General features: G+C 39.4%; 1 protein-coding gene across 6 annotated transcripts; it reads right to left on the bottom strand.

Moving 5' to 3' along the window:
- Positions 1-576: 576 nt before the first annotated feature.
- rbbp8l (retinoblastoma binding protein 8-like) lies at positions 577-12,369 on the bottom strand. Of its 6 annotated transcripts, none has more exons than XM_026368869.1 (14): positions 12,267-12,369; positions 10,366-10,459; positions 10,184-10,226; positions 8,566-8,661; positions 8,343-8,455; positions 8,070-8,145; positions 7,487-7,668; positions 7,360-7,403; positions 6,668-6,753; positions 4,740-5,475; positions 4,533-4,629; positions 4,368-4,432; positions 4,118-4,253; positions 577-3,509 (listed from the first exon to the last, which is right to left on the bottom strand). In XM_026368869.1, the coding sequence occupies exons 2-14, from the start codon at positions 10,424-10,426 to the stop codon at positions 3,448-3,450; spliced, it is 1,797 nt and encodes a 598-aa protein (XP_026224654.1). In that variant the 5' UTR covers positions 10,427-10,459; positions 12,267-12,369; the 3' UTR covers positions 577-3,447. The 6 variants fall into 6 exon arrangements, with proteins under 6 accessions (XP_026224654.1, XP_026224653.1, XP_026224651.1 ...); XM_026368868.1 differs by having other exon boundaries at positions 578-3,509; positions 4,533-4,632; XM_026368866.1 differs by having other exon boundaries at positions 578-3,509; positions 7,487-7,671; positions 12,267-12,350.
- Between the last annotated feature and the right edge of the window lie 12,908 nt (positions 12,370-25,277).

Consider the following 25,277-nt stretch of genomic DNA (forward strand, 5'->3'; position numbering starts at 1 on the left):
AATGGTTTCATTTTTAACTTTTTCATGTTGTTCAGAAAACAACAACAACAAAAAAGAGCTCATCATTGATTTCAGTTCGATTGACTTAACAACCTCGAAATATTAAAAAGATTAAAGAAGCACTGTCAGCTCACAGCAAGAAGGACTCAGGTTTGAATCCACGGGTCAGCCCGGTGGCTTTCTGTTGTGTGGTGTTTGACCTGGGACTTGTACTGAGACATGTTGTTGCTGAACTGGGACTGGGACTTGTTTTTCTTGGGACTGGGACTTGCGACTTTGTCCCATCTCTTGTTATTAGAAACATTCAGCTTGAATTTGGGAACTGACTTCATGTGGTTGCGATTGACACAAGATGAGTCCTACAGTAGCTACATAGAAATAGGATAACAGCTTTTTCAGCACACATAAACACCATTTCAGTGTGTCATGTGAATCATGTTAGAATCATACCAGAACTCATTAAAACATACATTTCTATATACTTTGTAAAAGTGTCTCAATTCATACAGTGCAACATACATCACAATATGAATGAAAAAAGGGAAGAAAAAAGTTAGTCAACCCTGAAATTTCCATTTGTCACTTCCTGTGGGTGGAGATGTGATCTTCTAACTTTAATCAGGACAAATCTATGATATCTTAAAGGTAACTAATCCAATTATCTTAATAGAGCATTTGTAATTCAATTAATCAACTATTCAGGACCAGACATCTGTCAGTTAGTCAGAGATCTGCTGACTGAATGGCACCGAACTGTCTGTTACAACACTTAACCAGGGTTTGGATGTTGTTAATCGCATCAGAAAAGCACCGTGTTACATCTAGATATCTGGAAAGGTGCTACTTACTCAACTTAGTGTGATGCTAAAAATTTGTTTTTATGGTCCATCATGGTATAGCTACATATCCTTCCTAGTGTGAATTTAATCTGGTAACAGAATTGTTTTACAGGACATTAACTACAGAGCTGATTATTGTCTTTACCAGTAAACTTTTATCACACTGCAATACTACACGTCTAACGTTTGAAGTTTGCCACTGGTTTCTACATCACCGATCACCACAGCACGGCTGTTTTGCATAATGTTATGTGCAAAGCATCACACATTCTGTATTTCCCAGAACACTCATCATTATTCACTGAGGATTTTTCAGCCTGTACATTTGTTATGCAATGAAATACAAGAGTGGACTCCTTTGTATAATCATAGAAGCAACAGTAAAGAACGGAAATGTATTTCAGCTTCTGAATTACAGTACAGTTTACCTGTTTTAAGTGTGTTATATAATTTCAAAAAACAAAATATCTGTTAAGACCACACAACAACAACAAAGCATGTAATAGATCAGCATACTGTAAAAACACAAACAGTATACTTATAGTCACACACTGAATTATATTTTAATTAACAAACAGATGATGACATAGAAAGACTGTTCTGTCTTTGACCAAGTACTGTACCTAATGGACTCTAATGGCATCAGAGAGACATGACAGGAACAGTAGAAATCAATATAACTCCATTAGCAATGCACGCTGTTGGGTGCAAAAAGACCCAGCTAAATACAAAGTGCACACTTTTTAAAAAGGCAACAGGGAAAAATAGTGTGATCAGTAAATAATGGATGATTCTGCCTATTGATTGGGGCATCACCATAAAAAATGTCATACATTTACACAAAATGACTACAGTGCTGTACCATAAAAGTTTTTTTAACCAACTGCGTCCTCTGTTTTTATTGCAGACATCCATTGGTCTAACACGAGCTGACACAGCTGTAAGTGGAAAATTAATACTTGCAAAATATGTGCATTCTGAAATTGAAAAAGAGGAAGAGGAACAAGTCTTTGTCTTCTTTTTTTCTTTGTTGGTCACTTAAGACAGGCTGGGGGGATGGGTGTGAGGGGGCTCTGTGGCAAAAATAGTCAGGCAGTGACAGTAATGCCAGGAAAGTGAAATAACTATAAATATGTTGAACGAAACTAGAATAGTGTGTGGCTAGAACGGGAGGGAAAGGCTAATGGTTTGGTTTCATTTGGCTTTGATACAAGCAAAATAGTATAGATTATTATTTACTTTCTGAATCTGTAAAATTAAGAATAAAAGTTAGTTTCTGACCTTACTTTCTTTTATATTTTAAATTATTCATTTATTAAAATGAACAAACAGTAACGGTGGTGTTGAACAGCACTGGCAGCAGCTACGCTTACTGTTTATAAATCAACAGCTGAGAGGAAACTGACTGGATTTCTATGAAGAAAATTTATTACTTGAACTTTATTTCTTACGTTGCTACACAAAAATACTCAGCTATTGAATCTGCCAACAGTTGGTTGTGATAGGGTGACTGAGAAAGGGAGCTGTGTTGTGTTGCAAAATGTGTGACTGAGTTTTACACCAGCTGAAAGCTGCTAAACAGAAAATAAGTTTACATGCACATTAACATTCACCATTAAGCCTTAGCAAAGGTTGAGCTTATAGCTGAGTCATGAAAATGAGTGTTCATATAATAACAGTCTATTGGTATTTTGGATTTAGTGACTCCTTGGAATTGGAGTTTCTACTGTTTACCAATCCCAATAATTAATAGAATATGAAGTTTAATATTTAATACTGGACTGTCCCTTATTCACATTTTGTCTTAGAAGGCCTCAGACATAGACCAATTATAGCTAAACTGTAGCAATAAATATTGCTAAACATTAATTATAAGTAATTTTCTCCTGCTGAAAAAGCAACTTTGCAGCAATATAGTGCACTGTGTTCTGCTTTTTAAGTGGTAAATTAAGGAAGTGGTGTGTAGCGAATGAAAGAGCAAAGTGCAAAGAAAAAAGCTTACCAATGTTTGAACCATATTCTAATTTGTTATAGCTGTAAGCTAGTTTAGCTTTATATATATATACACAGTATGAATATATATATTCATTTATTCCTGTTAAGACTTTCTCACAGGAGGAAGCTGGAGCCAGTCACAGAGCTGACAGGGAAAACCCCTAATGTTTAAAATCAGGGGGAAACTGCTCTATTTATTCATTTTATATGAAAATTATATGTCATACTCAAAACTAGCTATAGTTAAGGCTCCGTTAACAGTTAATCAAACAATAATGATAAATAAACAGAGCACTCTAACTAACTCTACCGTCCTCCTCAGCTCTATGGAGATTTTTGTGTCACTGTTTTGACTTTTTGACGGTTTTACTGCTTTGGTTCACCACTGTACATTAGTGGCCCAGTTAGAGACCAGCTTGTCCACACAGTGAATCATTTAGCAGCAAAAGAACGAGATACTTTTACAAGGGGATGAAACTCGGTATCAGTGGCATTCCTCAGTTTCTCGGTTCTGTCTTTCAGCGTGTTGCTCTGCCCCCAGGTGGCCAGAAACAACCAATTCACGCACACACACGTGAGATGAGCAAATGCATCAACAATGATATGATCTTCTTTAACTGGGGCTCTTCTCCTCACTTCGGACTGTGATCTTGATTTTGCGTTCATGCTGAGTGCCTGAGAGGAAAAACCAGAAAAAACAGTGCTAAGAAAAAGTTTGAAGAGTTTTATGATACTCACTTCTGCAAATGTATAAATAAAGACTCCGCAAAAGAAAGGTGTCAGATAAACCACATCAGAAGAGAGGAAGTTGTGTGAAGTCTTTTAAAATTACTTTGTTAAACTTGAATAGATCCAAAAGAAGTGATGTCACTTTGTGAAATTAAAATGTTGTGAATTTACAATAACATACACATGTGGAGACGGTATTATTCATGTCCGGTGGTCCAAAAATCATCCACTCCAGAAACGTACATGTTCACTTGTTTAACACAGTGAAAAAGGTGCAGTCCACAGTTATATCCTTAAATATACCCAACATGGAACAATGGACTATGATGACTTCAAGCATCCACAAATAGTTTTCAGGCTTGTTTTGGTTGTCTGTATAATTCAGTGCCATAGTAATTCTGAGCCTCTCAGTTATAATTATAGCTTGGACCTTGACATGAACACAATTTACAGTACAAGATAGCGACTGATAAATAAGATACAGGAATGCTGCAGAAGTTAAAGCCAGGAGACCATGTAGCTTAGCACAAAGGCTAGAAAGTGATTCAACCTACTGTCTTTGTCCGAATCCCTGTCAGGTTCTGTCTCCACCGCTGACCTCTTTCTCTTGCAGTTCTGGCTGCTTTCTTGTCCTGCCACACTCTCCACCTCATCCGAGCTGCCTCCTGGCTCAACTGCTGGTGACAGCGGCTGTGATGGAGCAGAAGAAACACAATAGTAACCCGCCTTCAGTGGAGACACTGACTGAGCATCATACTCTGTATGATAAGACTCCACTGTATCTTCTTCATTGGCTTGAATTACCTTTCCATTTGATGATAAGGATTCTTGCTTTTGCAGGGCAGAATTCAGATTCTCCAGCACCACTACTGTTACAGAGGTGTGACATGTAAAAAGTGTTATTCATCTCTTTACAGTAAATATATGGATGCCAGCAAATGTAGACACGTGTAAAACTGCGTTCATCACCTGGACGTAATGATATAGTGAGGACAGGCACCTTCTTATCATTGCTTTGGCCTGTCTTTCCATTCACCTCCTCTTTGTGTTCATGCTCTTTGATTACCTGCTGTGACAAGACCACCATACTGTGAATTCTTTTTGTTCCCAGGTTAGCCCAACCCCATTGGGAAACAGTTTGTCTTTCCGTTCTATTGCCAAAAGCCCTAAAATTACCTTGTGGATGTGATCACTGGTCGGCTCTTCCTCTTGCTGTTTGACTGGTGGCATAGAGGCGGATGAGGGAGAGATGACAGGTGAAGGTGATGATACTGGTACGTGTGGAGGTGGATTTGTCTTCACATCCTTGTCAGGGCTCTTCTGTGCTCTCTCTCTGTCTTGTATGGTTACCGTTGAGTCATCTCTTGGAGTCTGGCTGCATTTGGGCTTTCCTCGATCTGATAGGTCCAGAGGCCCCTCATATGCCTCTTTAAGCCATGTAGAAGCCCTCTCAACCTTATGTGGAGGGATTTCCTTTTTCTCCTTTGGCATAGTTTGACTCTCCACATGCTCTTGCAGATTTTTCAATCTGAAAACCACAGTTGGCTCTTTGGCAGGGGGCTGAGAGGTGGTTTGCTTGTGCCAGGGATGCCCAAACACCTGTCTTCTAGGGCCAGCATGCTGGCTCGTTGGAATTAGGTTAGGAAAGCGGGGGAAGTTTGGTTTGGAAGAAGGTTGCAGCACCATGCTGGTGCCTACAGGAGCCACATTAACCCAGTCACAGGATTCAGATAACGGCCAAGGGAGAGCAACAGGGCTGCTCCTGATTGGTTGTGGACGGCAGGGGACAGGAGCATGGAGCACATGTCTGCTGGGGTTCACCTCTCTACCGGCTGAAGAAGAGGAGTTCTTAAGAAGGAGAGATTGAGGAGTGATAGAGGATCGCTGGTCCAGCCCTTCAACACTAGGAGCTCTGAGTTATAAAAAACAGAGACCAGACAGAGACAGGTGAAGTTATGTACAGGACATTAAAACACAGTGTCTGGCAATTAAAGCTTTAATTAGTATATGATTCATTTATCTGTAATGTAGAATTATTTAGTAACACATTATAATAATGCAATTACTTTTTTCTGTAATGTAACATGGTAGCATTACTCAGTAGCAATTTGCAGTAATATGATTACTCTTTTCCTTAATGCATCACTTACATACTTATCTAAAGCAAGTTTAGATGAACATAGTAACTTGTTTACTCTGCAAAAAACAGAACAGATGTGCAGAAATGCTACGCTGAGCTGATGTGGCATGATCTGCTATTGTTAGTAACCACATAATATGCAGAAATGAAAATGTCACGAATTTGATATCATGCTATCATATGTCTCATCTGACTCTTGGCAACACTTCCTTTATTAAAGGTCTGTGGCTAAAGTATTCAGCCTTCATTTAAAAGCAGCCCTGACGTTTTCTGTGACAACCTGAATGTTTGCTTCAACCATGTTTAGAGAAACAGCTGTGAATCTCAGCCCTATTTAAGTACTCTGATGGCACTCTGGTGGGTTTACATGGGAATGTAATGCAAATTGTAGCTTAACTGTAAGAAAATGTTTACAAGAAAATGCTAATTAATTAGATATTTCCAAATATATAAAATCAGTGGTTTTATAAAACAAGCAATGTATTACTGCTGCCATCACACGCGCCACTGTGAATTAGATGAAAAGGTGGAATGGTTCTACTGACCTGAAGGTATCAGTATATGAAGCATCACTTTCTGAGCTTCTAAGTTGTGTAACATCCTTAGTTGACTTCAGAGCTCATAGTTGTGACACCACATGAGAGGAGAGACTGTTCCAAAATTTCTCATACCAACTCTGAACTGGGGAACACTGATTTCAGGTATTGTGAACCTCATCACTGAAATAAGCTCCTGAAGTGCATTTGAGCTGCACTCAGATTTTGTGTATTTAATTTATGTATTTGTTCTCAGGTCTCCCATGACCTCTTGATCTCAATGGAATTTCCTAATAAATAATACTTAACTGAAACTTAATTAGTCCTCAGATCTGCATTGGTTGAAGTTTCTGTTTCCATTGTACTTTTTCAGATTTACTGAAAACCCACCTAGCGGCACATCAACACCCTACGTCCCTCTGTCTCACCTCTTCTCTCCAACACGAGTTACAGTGTGTTCTGTCTTCCGGTGTGGTAGTGCAAGAGCCGCCAGTGAGAAAGGCTTGTAGGACTCCTGTGAGAGCAGAAGGCAAACAAAATGAGCATACATGTGGTTACACATTAGCATTTCTGTTGTAGTACAGTAGTAGTGATAGTACAGTTTGACTCTTTGGAAAAAATAACATGTTTGAGAGTTGAATGCTGATGAGATTGATACTACTACTATGGAACTATTTCCTGGGTAGAAAAAAGAGCTGGACACAAATCTTAGTAGATTTTTTTTTTAAAGTTTATGGGGAAAGGTCTCAGCAAGATATGCACAGAAGGGAGAGTGAGGGTTGGATAGAGCACAGTGAAATTGAACTTCTCATGCTACCATTATAGCTTGATGGATGCTTTCTTAGTTTCAGGCAGAACCAGGCTAGTTCTTATATAAAGCTATTTAATGGACATAGAGTGTATGAATCATACAGAATCATTCTTTAGTGTGACTTCGATCTAAGTGACTATATAATAAGAATAAGATCATTTCCCAAAAGGCTGCACTAGATAACTTGCACATGTGCACATGCACAAAGTGACTCACAAGTGAGGTACAAAGCAAGCATAAGGTATAAGTGCAAGTTTTTTTAAATAAAGATTGACGTGCAGAGTTCACAAGTTTTTGAAAATAACTTACAAAGTGGTTTCTGTTCGTCGCCCTCAACTGCCTGTGTTCGGTTTCTGTTTGATCAAAAACAGAAATAAACTTATTTAAGAATGAAAGCATGATATTGAAGTCATAGTATTTCCTTCTTCACGCTCACCTTCCGTTCTTTGGTCAGTCTCAGTCTTCACTGCAGTATTTCCATCTGACGACTGGTTGCTGGCACAGTTGGTTTCCGCAGAGATGAGTGCCACGGGTACAGAGGATGGTGACATGTCAGGGGAGCTGCAGGTTTTAACCTCTGTGGTGGTGCTGGTGTTGGACGAGTGGTCACTGTGACTTCTGCTGTAGATGCAAATGTGCACGGTCAAAGATTAGGAAATTGCTTTCAGGCAGGTGACAAAAAAGTCCTAGGAGCTGATGTTGAAATACTTTCAATTGCTATGTCAATGATGAAGGAAGTAATGTCTGTACACCACCTTCAAACCAGAGTTTGATCCACATATGACAATGGTTTAGTGAAAGGTTAGATCTGACAAAGATCTGGCTCGAGGTAGTGTGCAGGCATTACCTTCACTTTGAACAGCCCTGTACCTGTGTGATGTGTTTATAATTACAAACATAATGTGTTTAAATTAAATACAGGTCTGGATTGAAACACTGATTAATAATAAAAATAAAAACTTAAAAATGAGAAAAAAGTTGACTCATGCATTTTTAAAAAAATAACACCATGTACTTACTCAAGTGCTGCTCTTAAATTCTTGATCTCATCTCTAAATCTCTTGTTCTCCTTTTTCAGGTTGTTCATTTCTCCCGCTACAACACAAACCGCAAGTCATGTTTAGAGAAACCTACTGGTACAGCGAAGTTGTCTTTGACATATATTTTCAGTAGAAATGGAAAATATGAAGGTTTTTTAAAGAATCAAACACCATGCTGTCAGCAAATAGGACGTAAGAGACAAGTGATGGATAACGACAGGATGAGTGATCGGAAAGACAAAAACAGAATACCTAGTAGGGAGATGTGCTGGAGGCTCTGTATCTGTGAGGCTTCATATTCCTGCTGTCTTTTCTTGGCCACCTCCTGGGTTACTGTACATCTGTCACAGAGCCCTGCCCTCAGTCTGCACAGGTAGCAGAAAACCATGAAACATCAGGAACAACAACAACCAGAATGATTCAAATTAACTCTATGTTCTTAGAAACGACTACCACACATGATTATAAACAGTACCTATTTTCCAGTGTCTTGATGTTTTCGGTGAGTAACCTCTGCTGTTCCTTCATCTGCTGGTTTCTGGTGAACAGCTCCTCCATTCGCTTTGAATCACTGTATCAGACACAGAAACAAACAAAAATCAGTAAAAAAAGAACATTTGTGAGACACAGAACAAATGAAAAGATGCTAGAACAGTGTTGAATACCTTTAGTAAAGCATGGGTGCTTTAGAGGTGGTAAAATAGTAGGCGGTAGCAATCACTACATTAAACGCTGTAAAGAATGGACTATAGAACGGATCTGTGACAGAATGCTTAATGTGAGGTTCTTTTGTTTACTTGATGGTTGTTTTGTTTTTTTTATGCTGTTTCTAATTATTTAATTGTTTTTATTTCTTATTTTATTTTATATATGGCACAGACTGGTTAGCACCTTAATCTAATTATCTAATTGTTTTTATTTCTTATTTTATTTTATATATGGCAGAGACTGGTTGGCACCTTAATCTCGTTGTACGATGTTGCAATGAAAATAAAAAGTTTATCTCTTATCTCTTTATCTCTGTTCAGACTAATTTTATGTGTGTTTTCTTGGAAAACAATAAAATTTCTCTCTCTCTCTCTGAGATTTGAGTTGAATGTTGCACTGGAAAAATCCTCTTTTAATGCTGCATTTGGTTTATATGTATTTCTTCCTTATCCAAGTTATTCAGGTATTTTGTTTTGTTCTCATGCCAAGTGAAGCAGCATGCCTGGGCAAGCAGAAATACCCCTTTAAGAGATGAAAAACCATTGCATTAACAACGTACTGCAAATTAGGCTCTAATTTGACTGCAAATTATCCACAAAGATAAGCAATAAATAAGCCTGGGTTAGAATATAAAAATAACATTAATTTATTGCATTTACAAAGACAGTTGTTCAGTCAAGTCTAACATTTTTAATGTTGTACTTTCAAGTTAGGAAATGTAATGGATAATTCTCATTAAATAATAAATAGCTACATTATTATACTTTTATCCCAATCAGTTTATAATTTTGTTTTCGAATGTTAGGACTGAATGATAACATCAGCATCATGACATTAGCATGCTCAAAGTATCGTGTCCAAGTACAGTCTCACAGAGCAGCGACAGCAGCTTTACCATTTGTGCTGTGTTACGACTCAAGCCAACTGGCTGATTGACTGATTGATTAATAGTCCTGATTTTCTAGCTCTAATTCATACAAATCAGTCAATATGTCCAGTTTATACATGTCAAAATAAATCGTCCATGTTAATCAAAGTCAATTCATCTGATTTATGATCAGGTGGTGATGAGATCACTTTACATCAACAGCTGCCTGTTGTATTTTGAGACTTTGAAATGATCCCACTCTTTTGCCAGTCATTGTTTTTTAGCCACTAAATCTAATGAGATGTACTCTGGAAGATTTTGTGACTCAGTACCAGACTGAATGACTTGTTACAACATGAGCTAAACAGAACACGAATGAACAGAGGACCAGCATGCCTCATTCTTTGGTCCACAAAGACTTCAGGCTCCCACAGTGGCTTAACGTGTGTATTGTTAAACCTGAATATCTTGTTAGCATTGTCTAAACATGATCATCCTGAGAGAAAATTCTACTCACCAGCCCTTCTTGTTGGACAGCTCTTGGACTTTCACCTGCCACCCTAGAAGTCAAAAACACATCACATCTGGTTGGGAGGATTTGTGGTCTAATCTTTTACGTAACTTCATTGATTCATTAATATTACTGTACAGCTATTCTTTGACTTTCTTCTTTTTCTAATGGCTGCAATTTCCACTTACCTTCCACTTCCCGCTCGTGGACCTCCCGTAGCTTAAGGAGCAGCTCATTGAAGCACTCCATATCTATGGCATTCACCTTTGACCTTGACTTGGACTGACCATGAAAGACATATACACAAAGATAGAATTTGCTTCCTCCATCTCTTTTCAAAATAATTTCCTTTTAGAGAGTGTTAGACTTGACAGGAACCCTTCAGCCCTCTAAACACCCTATGTGAAGTGCTTAAAAAACTTCAAACAACTAATGGTGTGAAAACACAGCAATTCAGTTCGAGTTATTGAGTGCACAAGCGTTATAGCCTGAGGACTATTCTGAGGATATACAATACAGCACAGCACACTGCTGGCACTATACTTTCACCACTTGTCCCTGTTAACGTGCGAGCTAATTTCGTTGTTATATCAAGAATGATTAAAACCAGCTAGACTGGTCCTATCAGGTGTGGGAAGTCTACAGTTTGTGTTTTGAGGACATGAGACACAGCCTTTTTGCAGTTTGCAGTTTTTACATGTCTGTATGTGTAGTGATGTATGTAAATCATATCATATTTAAATCAGTTGATCAGTTATTATCAAGTAATGTAAAAAGATTGTTTGCTGATTGAAAGTCTGAGGACGAACAGGTTGTTGCAAACTGACATTTTCAATGTGCCTCTGTTCTGCTGTCCGTGTTGCTCACAAGCATTTCTGTTGCATGATACAATGCATTTCATGCTATTTAGCATTTTGATCAGTGTGAATTAGGCTCTCTCGACATGTCGGGATATGTCAGGAAAGTGGCTGTTCAAATCACCCCAGCAGAGCAAGAAAAGACCTGTCTGACTTTATGTGCCTGCTCTGCTATCTCTAGATCATTATTCACACACACGCGCACACACACACATGCACACTCACTGTATTTCCAACGTGCTCATCCTTAAACTCTATCATTACTCACTACACTACTGGATCATACTTTTCCCACTATTGACAGAAGCATTATGTGCAAACAAACATGTAGATAGCAAACTGTCAGCATATAACACTGCTACAGTTTGATTGTAGCCTTTCTCACACACCTCCTATCCTCTGGGAGGGATTTCGTGTGACACAAACCAGCATATGAGAGGACGTTTTGGTGTTCAGACCTTATTCTGTGCTGTCAGCTGATGCTGTTTGGAACAAAAAGAGCAGCCACGGCCAAGAAAAGCTATCAGAAGCCACTGAAAGCCATCATAGCTTATGAGTGTTGGATAGTGTCACTAATAATGTGACTGATTACCATGACTGGAGAGTGACACTGAGTATGAAGCTGTCACTCATTTACCTGTATCATTAATGATACATGGAGGTTAAATAGGTTAATTGTGGAGACATTTTAGCAATTAATTCTTCTGTGTCTCACATTTGAGCTCCACACAAGACACACACAAGTATATCTCTTGTCTCCAATGTCATCAAAAAAAAGAAACCTTTTGATGGACAATACTTAGTTGTTGGTTTCTATAGCAAATATCTAAATTAAAGGCCTCGATCAGTCCTATGACAAACTGACAAACAGCTTCACATTTATCTGCATGATTAATACAGTCTATAATAACATAGGGGGAATAATGTGTGGTAACTGACCCTATACCCCCTATACACCCCCTCCCCAACCCGTCTCCCCACCACCACACACACACATACACACACACACACACACACACACACACACACACACACACACACACACACACACACACACACACACACATACACACACACACAGTACAATTAGCATGAAAAGGTCACGATTGTTTCCTGTACAGTTGCTCAGTCCTCTCCTTCACTCACATACCTGCACCTATTCTACCCACCTGCCAGCCAATTCTATCCTGGCCCTCAGGCGACAACCCGATGCTTAATTAATGGAAACTCACCGCATACAGCCGGAGACAGTTCCAGCTGTTCTCTTCCAGGCACTGTTTTTGTTGGTCAAACTTCAAAGATGGACAGCGTGATACTGAGACAGAAGGACAGAAAGTGCAATAATGAAAAGAAAAAGGAGAATGAGGTGAGGGAGAACGCCCCACACCCTCCCCTCTCATCTCTCCACCCTAGAAAACCGGTTGGAGCGGTCGTCCCCTTGAGGAACACAAACATTAAAGCCTGGGCAAGTTCTCCCTTGATATTCCTGTTCTGCTGAAATCCCACATAACCGGCTAAACCGGCCCCATAAAGCCCTGTGGGGATAGAGGGACAAAACCAATGGGGAAAGAGAAATATCTACCGCAGAAGTCTGCAATACTACATTTGAATAAGGAGTTACTTTAAATAAAAAATGATGTAATAAACTTGAACATTTGGAATAATCCTCAGAGTGAGACATTGAAAATATAGTGTGACAGACTCACTTTGTCCCAGAGTTTATCCTACACCTTAACAACTCAATAAATATAACTCCACACAGGTGGAGTGTGATAATAAATAAAGTACATTTAAAGAAATGATTTGCTAAATTCTGTCTTTCTAGATACACCACATATATATCATGTTTAGGAGGCCCTGAGTGTGAAAATTAAATATGACAATGACAGGGTGCGATGGACCAGGTGGCTGTGGTACTTGTATGTAAATTAAATGGCTAAAAACACACAACAATAGTAATGGGAGACGTGTGTTTTCTGACCGATGCATGCTCAATGTGGAAAAACGTCATTTCCTGATTCCTGAACCAGATTCCTCATGACCGGCCTAACCAGGCTAAGACAGCATCGAAATCGTCATTCCTCTGTTCATCGACCAAACTACCACTCCTTGCTGCCACAAGCAACAAATACATGTAAACTACAGCATAAACATGTGATTATGTGGATGACTTATGCACACGCCTGTCTCAGTTTTAGAAATTCATTAGCACTGTTTTACACCTCACAGTCCAGGACGCCCTCATCACCATGTTCATCCACGCTGTTCGAAAATGGCCAAAGTTACACTGATACTAATCAAAGAGTGAACTGCGAACTTGCCAGCTTGATTAGCACGAGGCGGAAGGAATGTAACTCATTAGTATGAGAGGAATGATGTCATGAGTCCATGTACTCACGTAAGTGCATTCATGGGTAGTTTATTTACTTACACATCCAACCTCTGCTGGCCTTAAACTCTCCATTCAGTTAAGGAAGCGTTTCCATAAAAGATGACGATGGTGTCTGTAACTTTATTTGTTAAGCACTGTAAAACAACAAGGTTGACCGAAGTGCTGTACCAGTTAAAAATAAAATGAAGCATATGAATAAATACAGTATATATACATAATATAATACAGATAACAAAATAAATAGAATATATACATGTGTATACATCTCCACATACATACTGTATATGTATATACACACACATATAGATACACACATACATACAAAATAAAATTAAGTCAACAACTCAGACTGTGTCAAAGGCCAACGTTTTAAGAAGGTTTTTAAAAACAGGCAAGGATGAGACTTGTCTAATGTGCATGGGCAGCTCATTCTACCAGAATGCTACCAGCTACCTCGTACCATCATAAACACAGGAAGCCAGTGAAGTGAAGATCAAATTAGGGAGATATGCTCATATTAGTACCAGTTAAAAGACTTGCAGCAGCATTTTGAACTAATAGCACTTGAGAGTCAGACAACTGATTGACGCCATGCTAAAGTGCATTGCAGTTACACAGCTGGGTTGTGACAAAGTCATGAATTACTGTTTCAAAGTGCTGCTTTGTAAGAACAGACTTGACTTTCATCACTCCAACTTGGACTGGAGGATGCCATCATACATGTGCTCCATCGCACCTACACCCACCTGGAGAAGCCTGGAGGGCTTAGTAAAGATTAGGTTTTTTGATTTCTTCAGTGCATTTAACACCATTTGTCCTGCACTGCTGGGAGAGAAATTAAGAAACATGCAGGCTGACACTCCCCTGAACTGTCCCCAGTACGTCCGCCTGCAGAACTGTGTGACTGACACTGTGGTTTGTAGCACAGGTTCTCCATAGGGGACAGTTCCCTCCGGATCAAACTGATCCAGAGGGCTGGCTCTGTTCTGGAGGTGGGGCTGGACCTTCTACATGTTGTAGCTAGGAGGAGGATGCAAACTCCTCTCAATCCTGGACAGTCCCTCCCACCCTCTACACAGTGTGCTGCTGGACAAATGAGCACATTCAGCCAGAGACTGATCAACATTAAGTTGTCAACAGAACGCCACAAGAGGTTCTTTCTACTTGTGCCCATGAAACTGTACAACACCTCCCCCGTCTGTAAGTAGGTGGGAAACTGACAATCATCAGAATCATCATTTATATCAAATATATGTTGTCATTACACTCTGGACAATAATTATTGGCCTATTTTCATCCGTCTTAAATATTCTGTATATATACTGACTTTTCTGTATTGATGTTATTCTGTATTTATGTTGATGATCTTTTCTGGCTGTGGTTTCTTTTCTTTCTGTCTGAATTGAGAGCAACTGTGACAAAGCAAAACAATTTCCCCCTGGGATTAATAAAGTATTTTGAATCTTGAATTGAAGTGAAAACAAATTTCTCTAGAATCTTAAATTAAATATAAAAGTAGACAATGGAGATTGGCCTGAAATTAGCAAGACATATGGATCTAGTTGAGGTTTCTTGAGAAGAGGCTGAACTACGGCATGTTTAAAATTTTTGGGGACTACCCCAGAGGTCAGACTACTGTTATAATGGTGAGAACCCACGGCCCCAATGTAAGAAAAACCTCCTTAAAAAGTCGAGCGGGAAGAGCATCACAGTGAGAACAATATCACAATACCTGAGAAAAGGTAACAGGCTCAAACTGATGAGCATAAGGGAGGGACTAATGAGTCATGGGCAACCTTGTTTATAAAAACATGAAGGAAGTTTTCACAAATTTCAGAAGAAGGCTCAAAACAGAATTTAGTTAAACACGTGGGGTTTGTGATGATTAGAAATAATAATATTTAAAAGTTTACTTTTAACGATGCCAACAGGGTCTTAAGATTTGAAAGTCTCAGAAATTACCATGAATAGATAGAAATGACAAAGTCACTACAGCCTATTGTTTCAATCTATATCATGTGTGGATGAAATTGAGACCAACTTCTCAAAAAAATAATAATAAAGTCTCTGATGGCTATGCTGACTTTTCTGTTTTAACATGACTTGTGTGTATTTGACTTTGACAGTACTTTCATTTTGGAGATATAAAAATAATACAGCGTGAAGTAGAAAGCCCTGTTTTGTTTACCTATCTGCAAAGCAAACAACGACGTTCTGGGAGGACACAATGATTGGTATGCAGAGAGTTTTAAAAACAATAGAAGCTAATTTCCTCCAGTAAAAAAAAAAAAAACAGGTGAAAGGTTTAGAAATTATTATTCCAAAGTATGAAATAATAATATTATTAAGTCATACTTTTTAAATAAAAAGTCTAGTGTCTGCTGATTTGATGGCAGACAGAAGGCCTGTATTCTAAAAGCAGAGGGATGAAATATTAAGTTTTCACTATATCACTGTAAATTGCTGCACATTTAGATTTTTATAGGTTACTAATAGATTCAATTCTGATGGGATAGAGAACAATGTGGTCAAATGTTCTAGTTTTAGTCAAAATCTTCTTCTTCTTCTTGCAATAATGCCTATAAATATACTTGAATGCCATCATATAATAGTGTAATGTGTATTTGCTTTCACAAGAGGGCCCAGTTGAGCCTCGAAGCGGAGGAAGGATGAACACAGATGGCGAGGGACAGTTTTAAAAATCCTACAAAAACAGGGGTTAGAAGTAAATATTCACTGAAGAGAACTGTGTATAAAAGTGAAACAGATTAGGTGGCTCGGAAAGTTGAGCAGGTAACTGTGTGGAGAGTTTACCGGATGACCCAGGGGTGAAAGGTCAAGCCTGCAGTTCATCACTGTCCAGTTTTACGCTTCTGCAGACAGTCTTTCTGTCATGCTGGACATATTTATAATAATATAAACAATGAAAAATATTCAAAAGTTATATAAGCATTATGTGTATGTAGATCAGGATGAATTATTCTCATCAGAATTTTATGACCATTAATCAGTTAGTTGTGTTTCTGCCTGTGCACAGTTCAACTTCCAAGGAAATGGAAAGTGTAATATTTATTTTCCATCCAGTTTTAGGTTGTTCAGTCATAAGGTGATAGGGGAGAGGTGCCGTGCACTTTTGCATAGCTGGTCCTCTGTTCAGCACAGCCAATCCAAGAGGAACATGAGTAACATGAACAAACAGAAAGCTACCACCACACAATCCTATCAGAATATGTGTGTATTTTACAGGGTGAGCCTGTCTCAAGGGCTTTTGGGTACAGCAGCAGAATGTGGGTGTTAGAATCTAAGTGTGTTTGGCTGTCTGGGTTGGTGCATTCAGTTAAATCTGTTCATGAAGTAACCTCTTATTCTTCTAATCCTCTTATTAAGATATTTACACAGTATATCATGCAAGCAAGAAAATCAGGATGAAAATATTACATTACAATATTAGACTGTAAAATACGATATAACATGTCTGTAAATCCATCACTAATGTTAACGTGTAACTAAGTGCTAAATTCAGTGATTTACTTCATAGTTGCAGTCATCACATGACTAATTGTACTGTATGTGAAAGGCGTTACTCATTCCTAACTACTTCCTAACTACTTGGAATATCTCATTTATGTTGCAATATTACTGACCAAAAGCCAAAACGGAGCCACAGCTGAAGTGAAAAATAGACTTAAACTCCCCTGTTGGCTGGGAGCATGACTCCAAATACAAGTTTATGTTACAGGATAAGTTCGCAATTTTTCAAGACTGTCTTAAAACAATAGCCAGATATGAAGACTGAACTGAAGGTTTTACTGCCACGAAGCAACATCCAAAACATCCACAATCTTTGTTCTGTGCAAATCTACAGTATTTAAATGCAGTCGGACTTTAATAAATCAAGAAAATATCTTACAAAGTAGAATAATTCTAGTATGAAATGTTCTCTTTTTCACTCATCCTATCTATTTAGGATATCAACCATCAACCTTGAGCAAAGTTTGAACCCCTTTAGACATTCACAGGACTGAGGTCTGGTGGTGTGATTCCCATCTCCTCTTGTTCTTGGCACTGAACCCTAAGCTCATACTCTTGCATGGCAGCTCTGACATTGGTGTGAGTGGGTAAATAGGAAGCAGGTAGGGATCTCTTAAAGACCTGTATTAACAAGACCAAGGGTAATGGCAAGAAAAAACCTGACCTAGTGTTTATATGGGCACCTGATCGTGGTTTAAAGACAGACTTGAAATATTCTGTCAGTGTTACAAGGTGCAGTTACGCTGGGTGTAAGTACTTAACTATTCTCTACATGATAACTAGTTTCAGTTCAGTGCTGTGCTCTCTAGATGGCCACTTACTGATGATATAACTAGATGGCCTCTTCTCATTCAGTTATAATGTAGAGTGTGTTAACACAGAGTATTTGCAGATGTTTCCGCCGCTGTGTGAACAAGTTTCCACTGAGCCCACCTAACACTTTCACAGCCCAGTTTTCAGTCGGCACACAGTGCTGTAAATTACAACACCCATGAGCTGGAGGAATTTGAACCCGTCCTTAGACTTGTTATGATGTTCGTCCAGCCTCTCTCACTTGTCCTCTCCCCCCCTCACACGCCTCCTTCTCTCTTCTCCTGCACCTCTTATTTATGATCATTACCTTGACCTGCACCAGCCATCACTAAAACACTCACAGGCTTGTAAATCACTGGAGTCGCTCATTCTCTCCGTTACATAAACACCCTTTAACAAATCTGTTGAGGAGGCAATAGGCCTAAGGGGCACTAATCAGAAAGTCATTGTTAATGTCTCTCTGGGAATATTAAGAAAATGTTTGGATATTTTGTTTCGTTTCACTACTTAAATGTATTGAATCAATCCATCTATTTCACGTCCAAGAGGAAAGGGGCTATAACAGCAATGCTTGAATTATTTGTAGTCCTCAGAGGAGACATTCCCAGAGTGACATTGTGTCTCAGTAAAGTCTTCAGTTAATGTACTGACTGTGGGTTTCGGCACAATTGCAGGTTTGTTCTTACTCTGTAGGCCAAAGCTTAAATCACAGTTAAGCTCATCTCCAGACGTGCAGGGCAGAAGCATAAATCACCCTCAAAGACTGAATCACTATTAGCAGGTAGGACGTCACTGTGTTGCTCAAGGGCACTCCTAACGGATCCTGGTGAACACATCAACCACCTAAGTGCAATTAAACCTGTGTTCTATCTGCTCTCTTCAAACCAATGTATCTTTAAAACTGTACCTTTTCATGAGCTAATTCAAAGAGCGATCCACTTTTAGATCCAGTGGCTTTTTTATTCTCGTTTCATTTGAAAAAGCAAGAGATTATTCTGAACTCGTGAGCGAAGACTGAATCCTTCAGTTCATCTCAAATTATCTGAATATTAAAGAAGCCAATAGAGCTCACTCAGATGAATCCAGAAGCCCTCAAAGGTGGTCTTGAAGATAAAAAGCTAATCATGGTGCAGACAAGAAAACGTCCTTCAGGTTCTTTTAGGCAGAGCAAGGGGAAAAGATATATTAAAATTCGTGGGCACAAGAGTTAAAACACCTAGCAGGTAATTATCTCTTTTGGAGATAGAAATTGAAATCTATAAAATTCCTAAAGTGATTGATGATAAGCAGCAAGAAATGGAAATGCAACACACACACACACACACACACACACACACACACACACACACACACACACACACATACACACACACACACAGATAAGAGATCAAAGCAGCAGGCAGATTTACAAGACACTGCAGAGGGCCTTTAAAAAATACTGCTGCATAAATGTTTATGCAGTTCTCTTCATGTCAGGCACTAGGGGGAGGAGAGCATGGCCGAGCAGCGTGAGCCCGGACCGTTTGGAAATGAATGGCTGCCTATGAATCTGACAAACCGTTTGCATTTCTGTGAAGGAGGCATTGTAATAGCTTTAAATGGTTGACGACATAAATCTGCTCTGCTTAGTGAGGCCCAGCGGATTTGACAGGTGCACTCTGGGAGTCACTGCCTGTGAGACGATGGTGAGTGGGCATGGTACAAGGGTTTGTTTGAGCCGTACTCTGCATCGCTCCTACACACGCTCTCGACACACATCTCAGAGGCAACGCAGCTGGCTTTCATAGTAGGGTCCATCAAGTAGCTTATACGGTTACACAGTGGCACTCAAGAGGCTTTGTTCCTCTTACATTATACTAGATATACTGTCTTTTTTTACACACACTATACTCACACTGTACTCACAAAATGGAATTACAGCTAACACCACAGCCCACATATCAGATTTTATCATTAAATAAATCTGACTGACCATCCCATCACCACCTTAATCCAGCTTTATATCAAACTGTAGTGGATGAGCTCATCACACGAGTGCGAAGGGTAGCTCTGTCAACCAGTCTTGCTGATCTCCTGATAAGGTTGTGTGCATGTATGCATGTGAGTGTGTGCACATGGAAATTCTTACAGTATTCCACCTCCATCATACTTCCCAACTTGTGCATGCCTGTATGTAGGCTATCAGGTGGATGTTTCTGAGTGGGTGTTGGGTGTTGGGGGGTGGGGGTGTGGTGTGAGCACGTGTCACTAAACCTCGGTCAGTGGACTCACAACATGGCATGGGTGTGGGAGACTCATGCGGAGCTTTTATGAGAGGGTGGAGCGTTGGTACTGTGTGGCTACCGCAGTACTGTATGTGTGCTGGACTCATGCCCATGTTTAGAAACACACTGTAGAGTAGCCCAGGAGACACACACACACACACACACGGAAGTGAACTCCAAGAAACAAAGGTGTGATAAGTACTATTACAGTAAAAAACTGTGGACAGATTGATTAATAAAAAGAGAGTTTACTTTCTTCAAATTAAAAATATGAGCGCGGAGGTTAAAGTTAATATTGAACCTGCAATAGCAGGATTTGTGGACCACTTGGGGGCAGTGGAAACAAGCTATTAACATAATATTGACATAGTATCAGCTCATAAAGTGTTTATGACTTATATGTTAGCAAATTCCCCACTATGTTTACTACCTAATCACTCACTTTGTCTCTGTAGCATTTAATGCTAAGCATGTAGTGTCCTGTTGGTTCATCAGAGCGTTTTTAGCCCGTGTGCTATTATTGAAACCAATGCTAATAAGAACTGTAAACCCATAACAACGAGCTCGTTATGACAACTTTTCTTTTAGAATAGTCTATTTTTTTTATTATGTACAGAAATTATTTATTATACTATTAAAGATACAAAAACTTTTTTATTCAAACAGCTAAACAAAAGAGTCGTGCTAAGAATGTGCTAGTTTTCTTTGCTGGAAAGAAAAGGGTCTGTCTCTTTTAATTAGCTGCATTGAAATTAATAAAACTTAAACATTATTACATTAAGTTAATAAAAAGAACTGTTTATTGCATTTCTTGTATAATTTTAAACATATGCAGGCAGCAGAAGAACAGCATGACATTATTCTGAGACCAATGACACAGACTCTGACCTCTTAACAATGGACACACCTTAGATTTGGACTTTTAGCTATCTTGTACTTCATCATTTGAGAAGGAGAACATCAGATTCAGAACACTGTTTAGGAACAAAATACAAATGTCACAAGTAATTTCAGTTCCCTTGTAGCTTGTTGAACTGTAAAAAGCACTCATGTAGGTGTACATATTAGTGTAACAGAGAATAATGCAATGTCCTCTCTATAGCTGAGCCAGAGAGCATCAGGAGCTGGCAGCATAATCCAGGCCACCCAGAGCGATGAATAAACCTGGGATGTTAAACAAGCAGAGAGGTAGAATAAATATTTCAAACCTTAGCAAGACACAAGAGAAGAGGAACCAAACAGGCTGCAGCGAGGTAGACAGTGAATAAAGTGAAAAAGAGGAAGAAAGTATCAGTGACATGTGTGTACCCGTGTGTACAAGTGTGTATGAGTGTGTGTATTTTATGAGATGAGTCTGTTTCCAATGTTTTATGATACAATACCACAAATCCTGACATGTCATTGAGTGTGTGTGTGTGCACTTGTATGTAAGGGTGAGTTTTGTTTTTTATCATATCTCATTGTGAAATTACAGTCAGTGTGTACTGTAACAACAGAGGAAAGAACCGAAGAGTTTGAAGGTGTCTCAAGGTCTATAGTATGCCTCCGGCTCAACACACACACCCACACACACACCCACACACACACACACACACACACACACACACACACACACACACACACACACACACACACACACACACACACACACACACACACACACACAAGAATAGCTTTCATTAGTACAAGTCCTCTGGCTTGGAGAAATGTATGCAGTATCTCTAGAAATCTTTTATCTGAGAACCTTTAAAAGAAGGATTAAGCGATTCTTTACCGTCTTTTGTTGCCATATACACTCAGTGGTCACTTTATTAGGATCTGATACAGCAGCTTCGCCATAAATTCAACTTTTACAAGGTTTTAATTTCCCTGTTTTTATTGAAACTGTCAGAAAGGTGATAATTCTACAACAAGTTTATTATTGAAGACATAGTGGGTGGAGGACTCGTACTGTGGAGCATGAGGAGGTGTTTAATGATGTTGATAATGTTTTGGCATCGTTAATTGGCACATTCCAGTACGAATCCACCACCCACTGTGACTCACAGCTACATTTGTTTGTTCTAATTCTTCTCCAAACCAAACTTCATTGGCAATATTTGAACTTTAGTGAATTGAAATTTTCCAAATGAAACTATTTAAAATCCCTCCATATCGTCTTCTCCCATATAATCTCTAACTTACTGGAGAGATTTACTTCTTGTTAAGTGTTTCAGTCCCACTCTCACATCCTATCCCACTTCTCTACTGTTAACACACTCGAGTGACCAGACATTAGACCTGCTACTTTAATACTGTACATGATCTACACTCTTGTATAGACACACATGGGCAGATGTGCGTCTGTCTTTTAGTTGATTTGTGTGTGTCACTAATTTACAATAAGCAGGCGTTGTTGCAGGACTACGTGAGCTGTGTTGTTGTGTTGCCACTGACTTCCTGTCTGTACCAGCCTGCTTCCTGTATGCCGCCATCACAGGACGCCTACAAGCTTCCTCCTCTGGATTAGTGTGTGGCTCTGCTGATAGTGATACTGTGTTATTTTTTCTCTCACAATCTATTTCTGTTTTTCTCTTCTTCGTCACTACCTGACTCCAGTTTTAGTCCTGCCCACCACCGTCAGTGGAATGGTTTAAAATGGATGGCCGTGTGAACGTATACAATGTCCACATCTATCTTCATTCAAGCTAATAGAGATGGAAAGAGGACAAAGGGTCTGAGAGAGACAGACAGTATTTATCACACAGGGTGAAGACAGACTGAGAGAGATGGGTAAAGGATGGTTTTGAGATTGCCAATATTAAGCATTCTTCTCTCAGATTTTTCTTCCTCTTTCACTTAGCCTTCTGTGTCTCAGCAGACAGATTGCTTGGCCTTGGATGAAGTGAGTGTGCTCAAGTAGAGGTAGAGTTGGAGAAGGGAGATAGAGCAAAGCAGAGACTTTGCCCTGATTTATGCCCTGTTTCTTAGCCATGGCCTTCATGTAACACCCTACAACTTCCAATCACCCTGTCTTATGTGAAGTTTAATGAGTAATTTTCACAAAAACATTCCTAACTCTTGTGCATAAGTGTACTGCCTTCAGATGCTTTACTCCGTGCATACAAACAGCTAAAGTCTGTCAGTTACCAGTAATGTTTAACCAAAAAACATCTTTATGTCTCCTGGAAATCAAAACTGGTAATGCTACTTGGAATTCCCAACAGAAAGACCCTGTACGTCCCTGACTCCAGAAAAATGCTGTTTACTCCCTCGCTCACCCTTCTCACCTTGCTGTGGCCCCATTGGCTGTCAGCTGGGTCATTCATCCTGGGAGGAGCCAATGAGCGATTGGCCCTGGCTCAGAATTAAGCCAATCAAACTGCACAAAATAGTGACATTGAAGGAGATGCTGGGAAAAGCTGGCCGGTGTTTATAGACTCCTGCCGGCTTGACAGAAAGCAGAACCCCTTGACGGGAGAAAAAAAGCAATTATGCAATTACACCATCTAGTCCTATAAGGATCCCACATCATGCTGTTTTCTTAGCCTCTTTGTGGACCGATAAGGGACAGCCGCCGCCGCCGCAGCTGAGGCCGAACTAAAAAATGATCGGTGGAAGGACCTGTGGAAGATGGCAGAGAAGAGGAATGGGAAGAGAAGAGGGATTGGCAAAGATTGGTCTTTGGAGAGGGAAAAGAAGAGGAACAGGAGGAAATAAGAAAAGGGAAGGGGTATGATAGAAGAGGGGAAAGTGAGCAATAGAGTTCAGAGAGGGGTTGACAGGAGAAAGTCAAGGAAGAACGATGTTCGAGAAGAAGGATGAGTAAAATAGACCTGATGGAGATTTGTTTCCTCTGAGCAATTAGCATCAATTAAACTACATTTGACTTTGAACTTTGACTAGTTTGATGGTTCAAACTTTGCATAGTTTCCACTCTGAAATAAAAATATCTGACCTCATGCAAAAGCCAAACATGATACCACATTAACCATATATTGACAGACGTCCTACCAACTCTGCTGGAACCATAGCTACTGTAAAGATCACATCGGTTTTAATATCTTACATGCCCAGCTTGTCCATACAGGTGTTTCCACTTATTTTTGGCTGATTAGATGACTATGTATGAGCTGTGTCTGATTGCAATGTCCTTCCCTCTTTGCCTAAAGAGGCGGGGCAACTTAGACCATTAGTACAGTGACCTTAAATAATTCCTAACATGGATCCACCCAGTTTCGACCAGATGGGAGGTCAAATCAGCCATAACTGTAGCCAACTTAGACTATGTGGAATAGTTTCATGTCATATTGTGGTGCTGTGTGTTTAATGGCAAAGCTAATTCATAGGTTTTTACTGTACACAGAAGACATTTTGACTTATCTGACAAACAAATATTCAGTATTTTAGTTTTTATTTCATAAAATTGAATGTATTTAATATTTATGCAATACATACATCATATAAATACAACATAGTAGCTTGTGTATGAGTTGATTCCAATTATGAGTTGACAAATATTAGACTAAATAGATTTAAAGTAAACAAAAGTTTATATTTTCTCTGCCATCACAAAACTGTTAGTTCCTTCTTTTGATTTGTTTTCTAGGCACTACACATTTCATATTTCACTTTAGCCTCCTTCAGTTGATGTTTGTTTTAGGGGGTTTCAACCTCGTGTTGAGCATGTTCAGTTGGGCTACAGTCTGTTGGTTTGACTTAAAACAATCTGCATGATAAAGCTTCTCCCAATTAGCCTTGCAATGTCCTGTACTGTAAATTGGCACACACAATGTTCCTGTAGACAGCTGAAGTCGTGCTGCTGCTACCGTCATGAGTTAATTTGGCAATAAAGATTAGTGAGCCTGTTCCAGAAGCAGCCATGCAAGCCCAATTCATGACACTACCTCCACCATGCTTCACAGATGAGCTGGTATGGTTTGGATTATTAGCAGATCCTTTACTTCTTCCACACCTTGGCCTTTCCATCACTTTGGTCGAGGTTAAGCATCACGTCATCAGTCCAAAAAACGGTGCTCTAGAACTCTTGTGGTTCACTGTTGTACTTTTGACAAATCCCAGCCTGGATTTCTGATTCTTAATGTTAATGAGGGGTTTGCAACTTGTGGTATGGCCTCTATATTTGTGATCATGAAGTCTTGCTTTAGTGGTGTATGGTGATGCCTTTATCTCTGCTCTGAGAGAAGGACATACACATTGACCTCTTTGCAGAGACATGCTCTTGTGGCTGCTGAGTCACAGGC

Source organism: Anabas testudineus, chromosome 7 (assembly GCF_900324465.2).
Source record: "Anabas testudineus chromosome 7, fAnaTes1.2, whole genome shotgun sequence".
In the NCBI taxonomy this organism is placed as follows: Eukaryota; Metazoa; Chordata; class Actinopteri; order Anabantiformes; family Anabantidae; genus Anabas; species Anabas testudineus.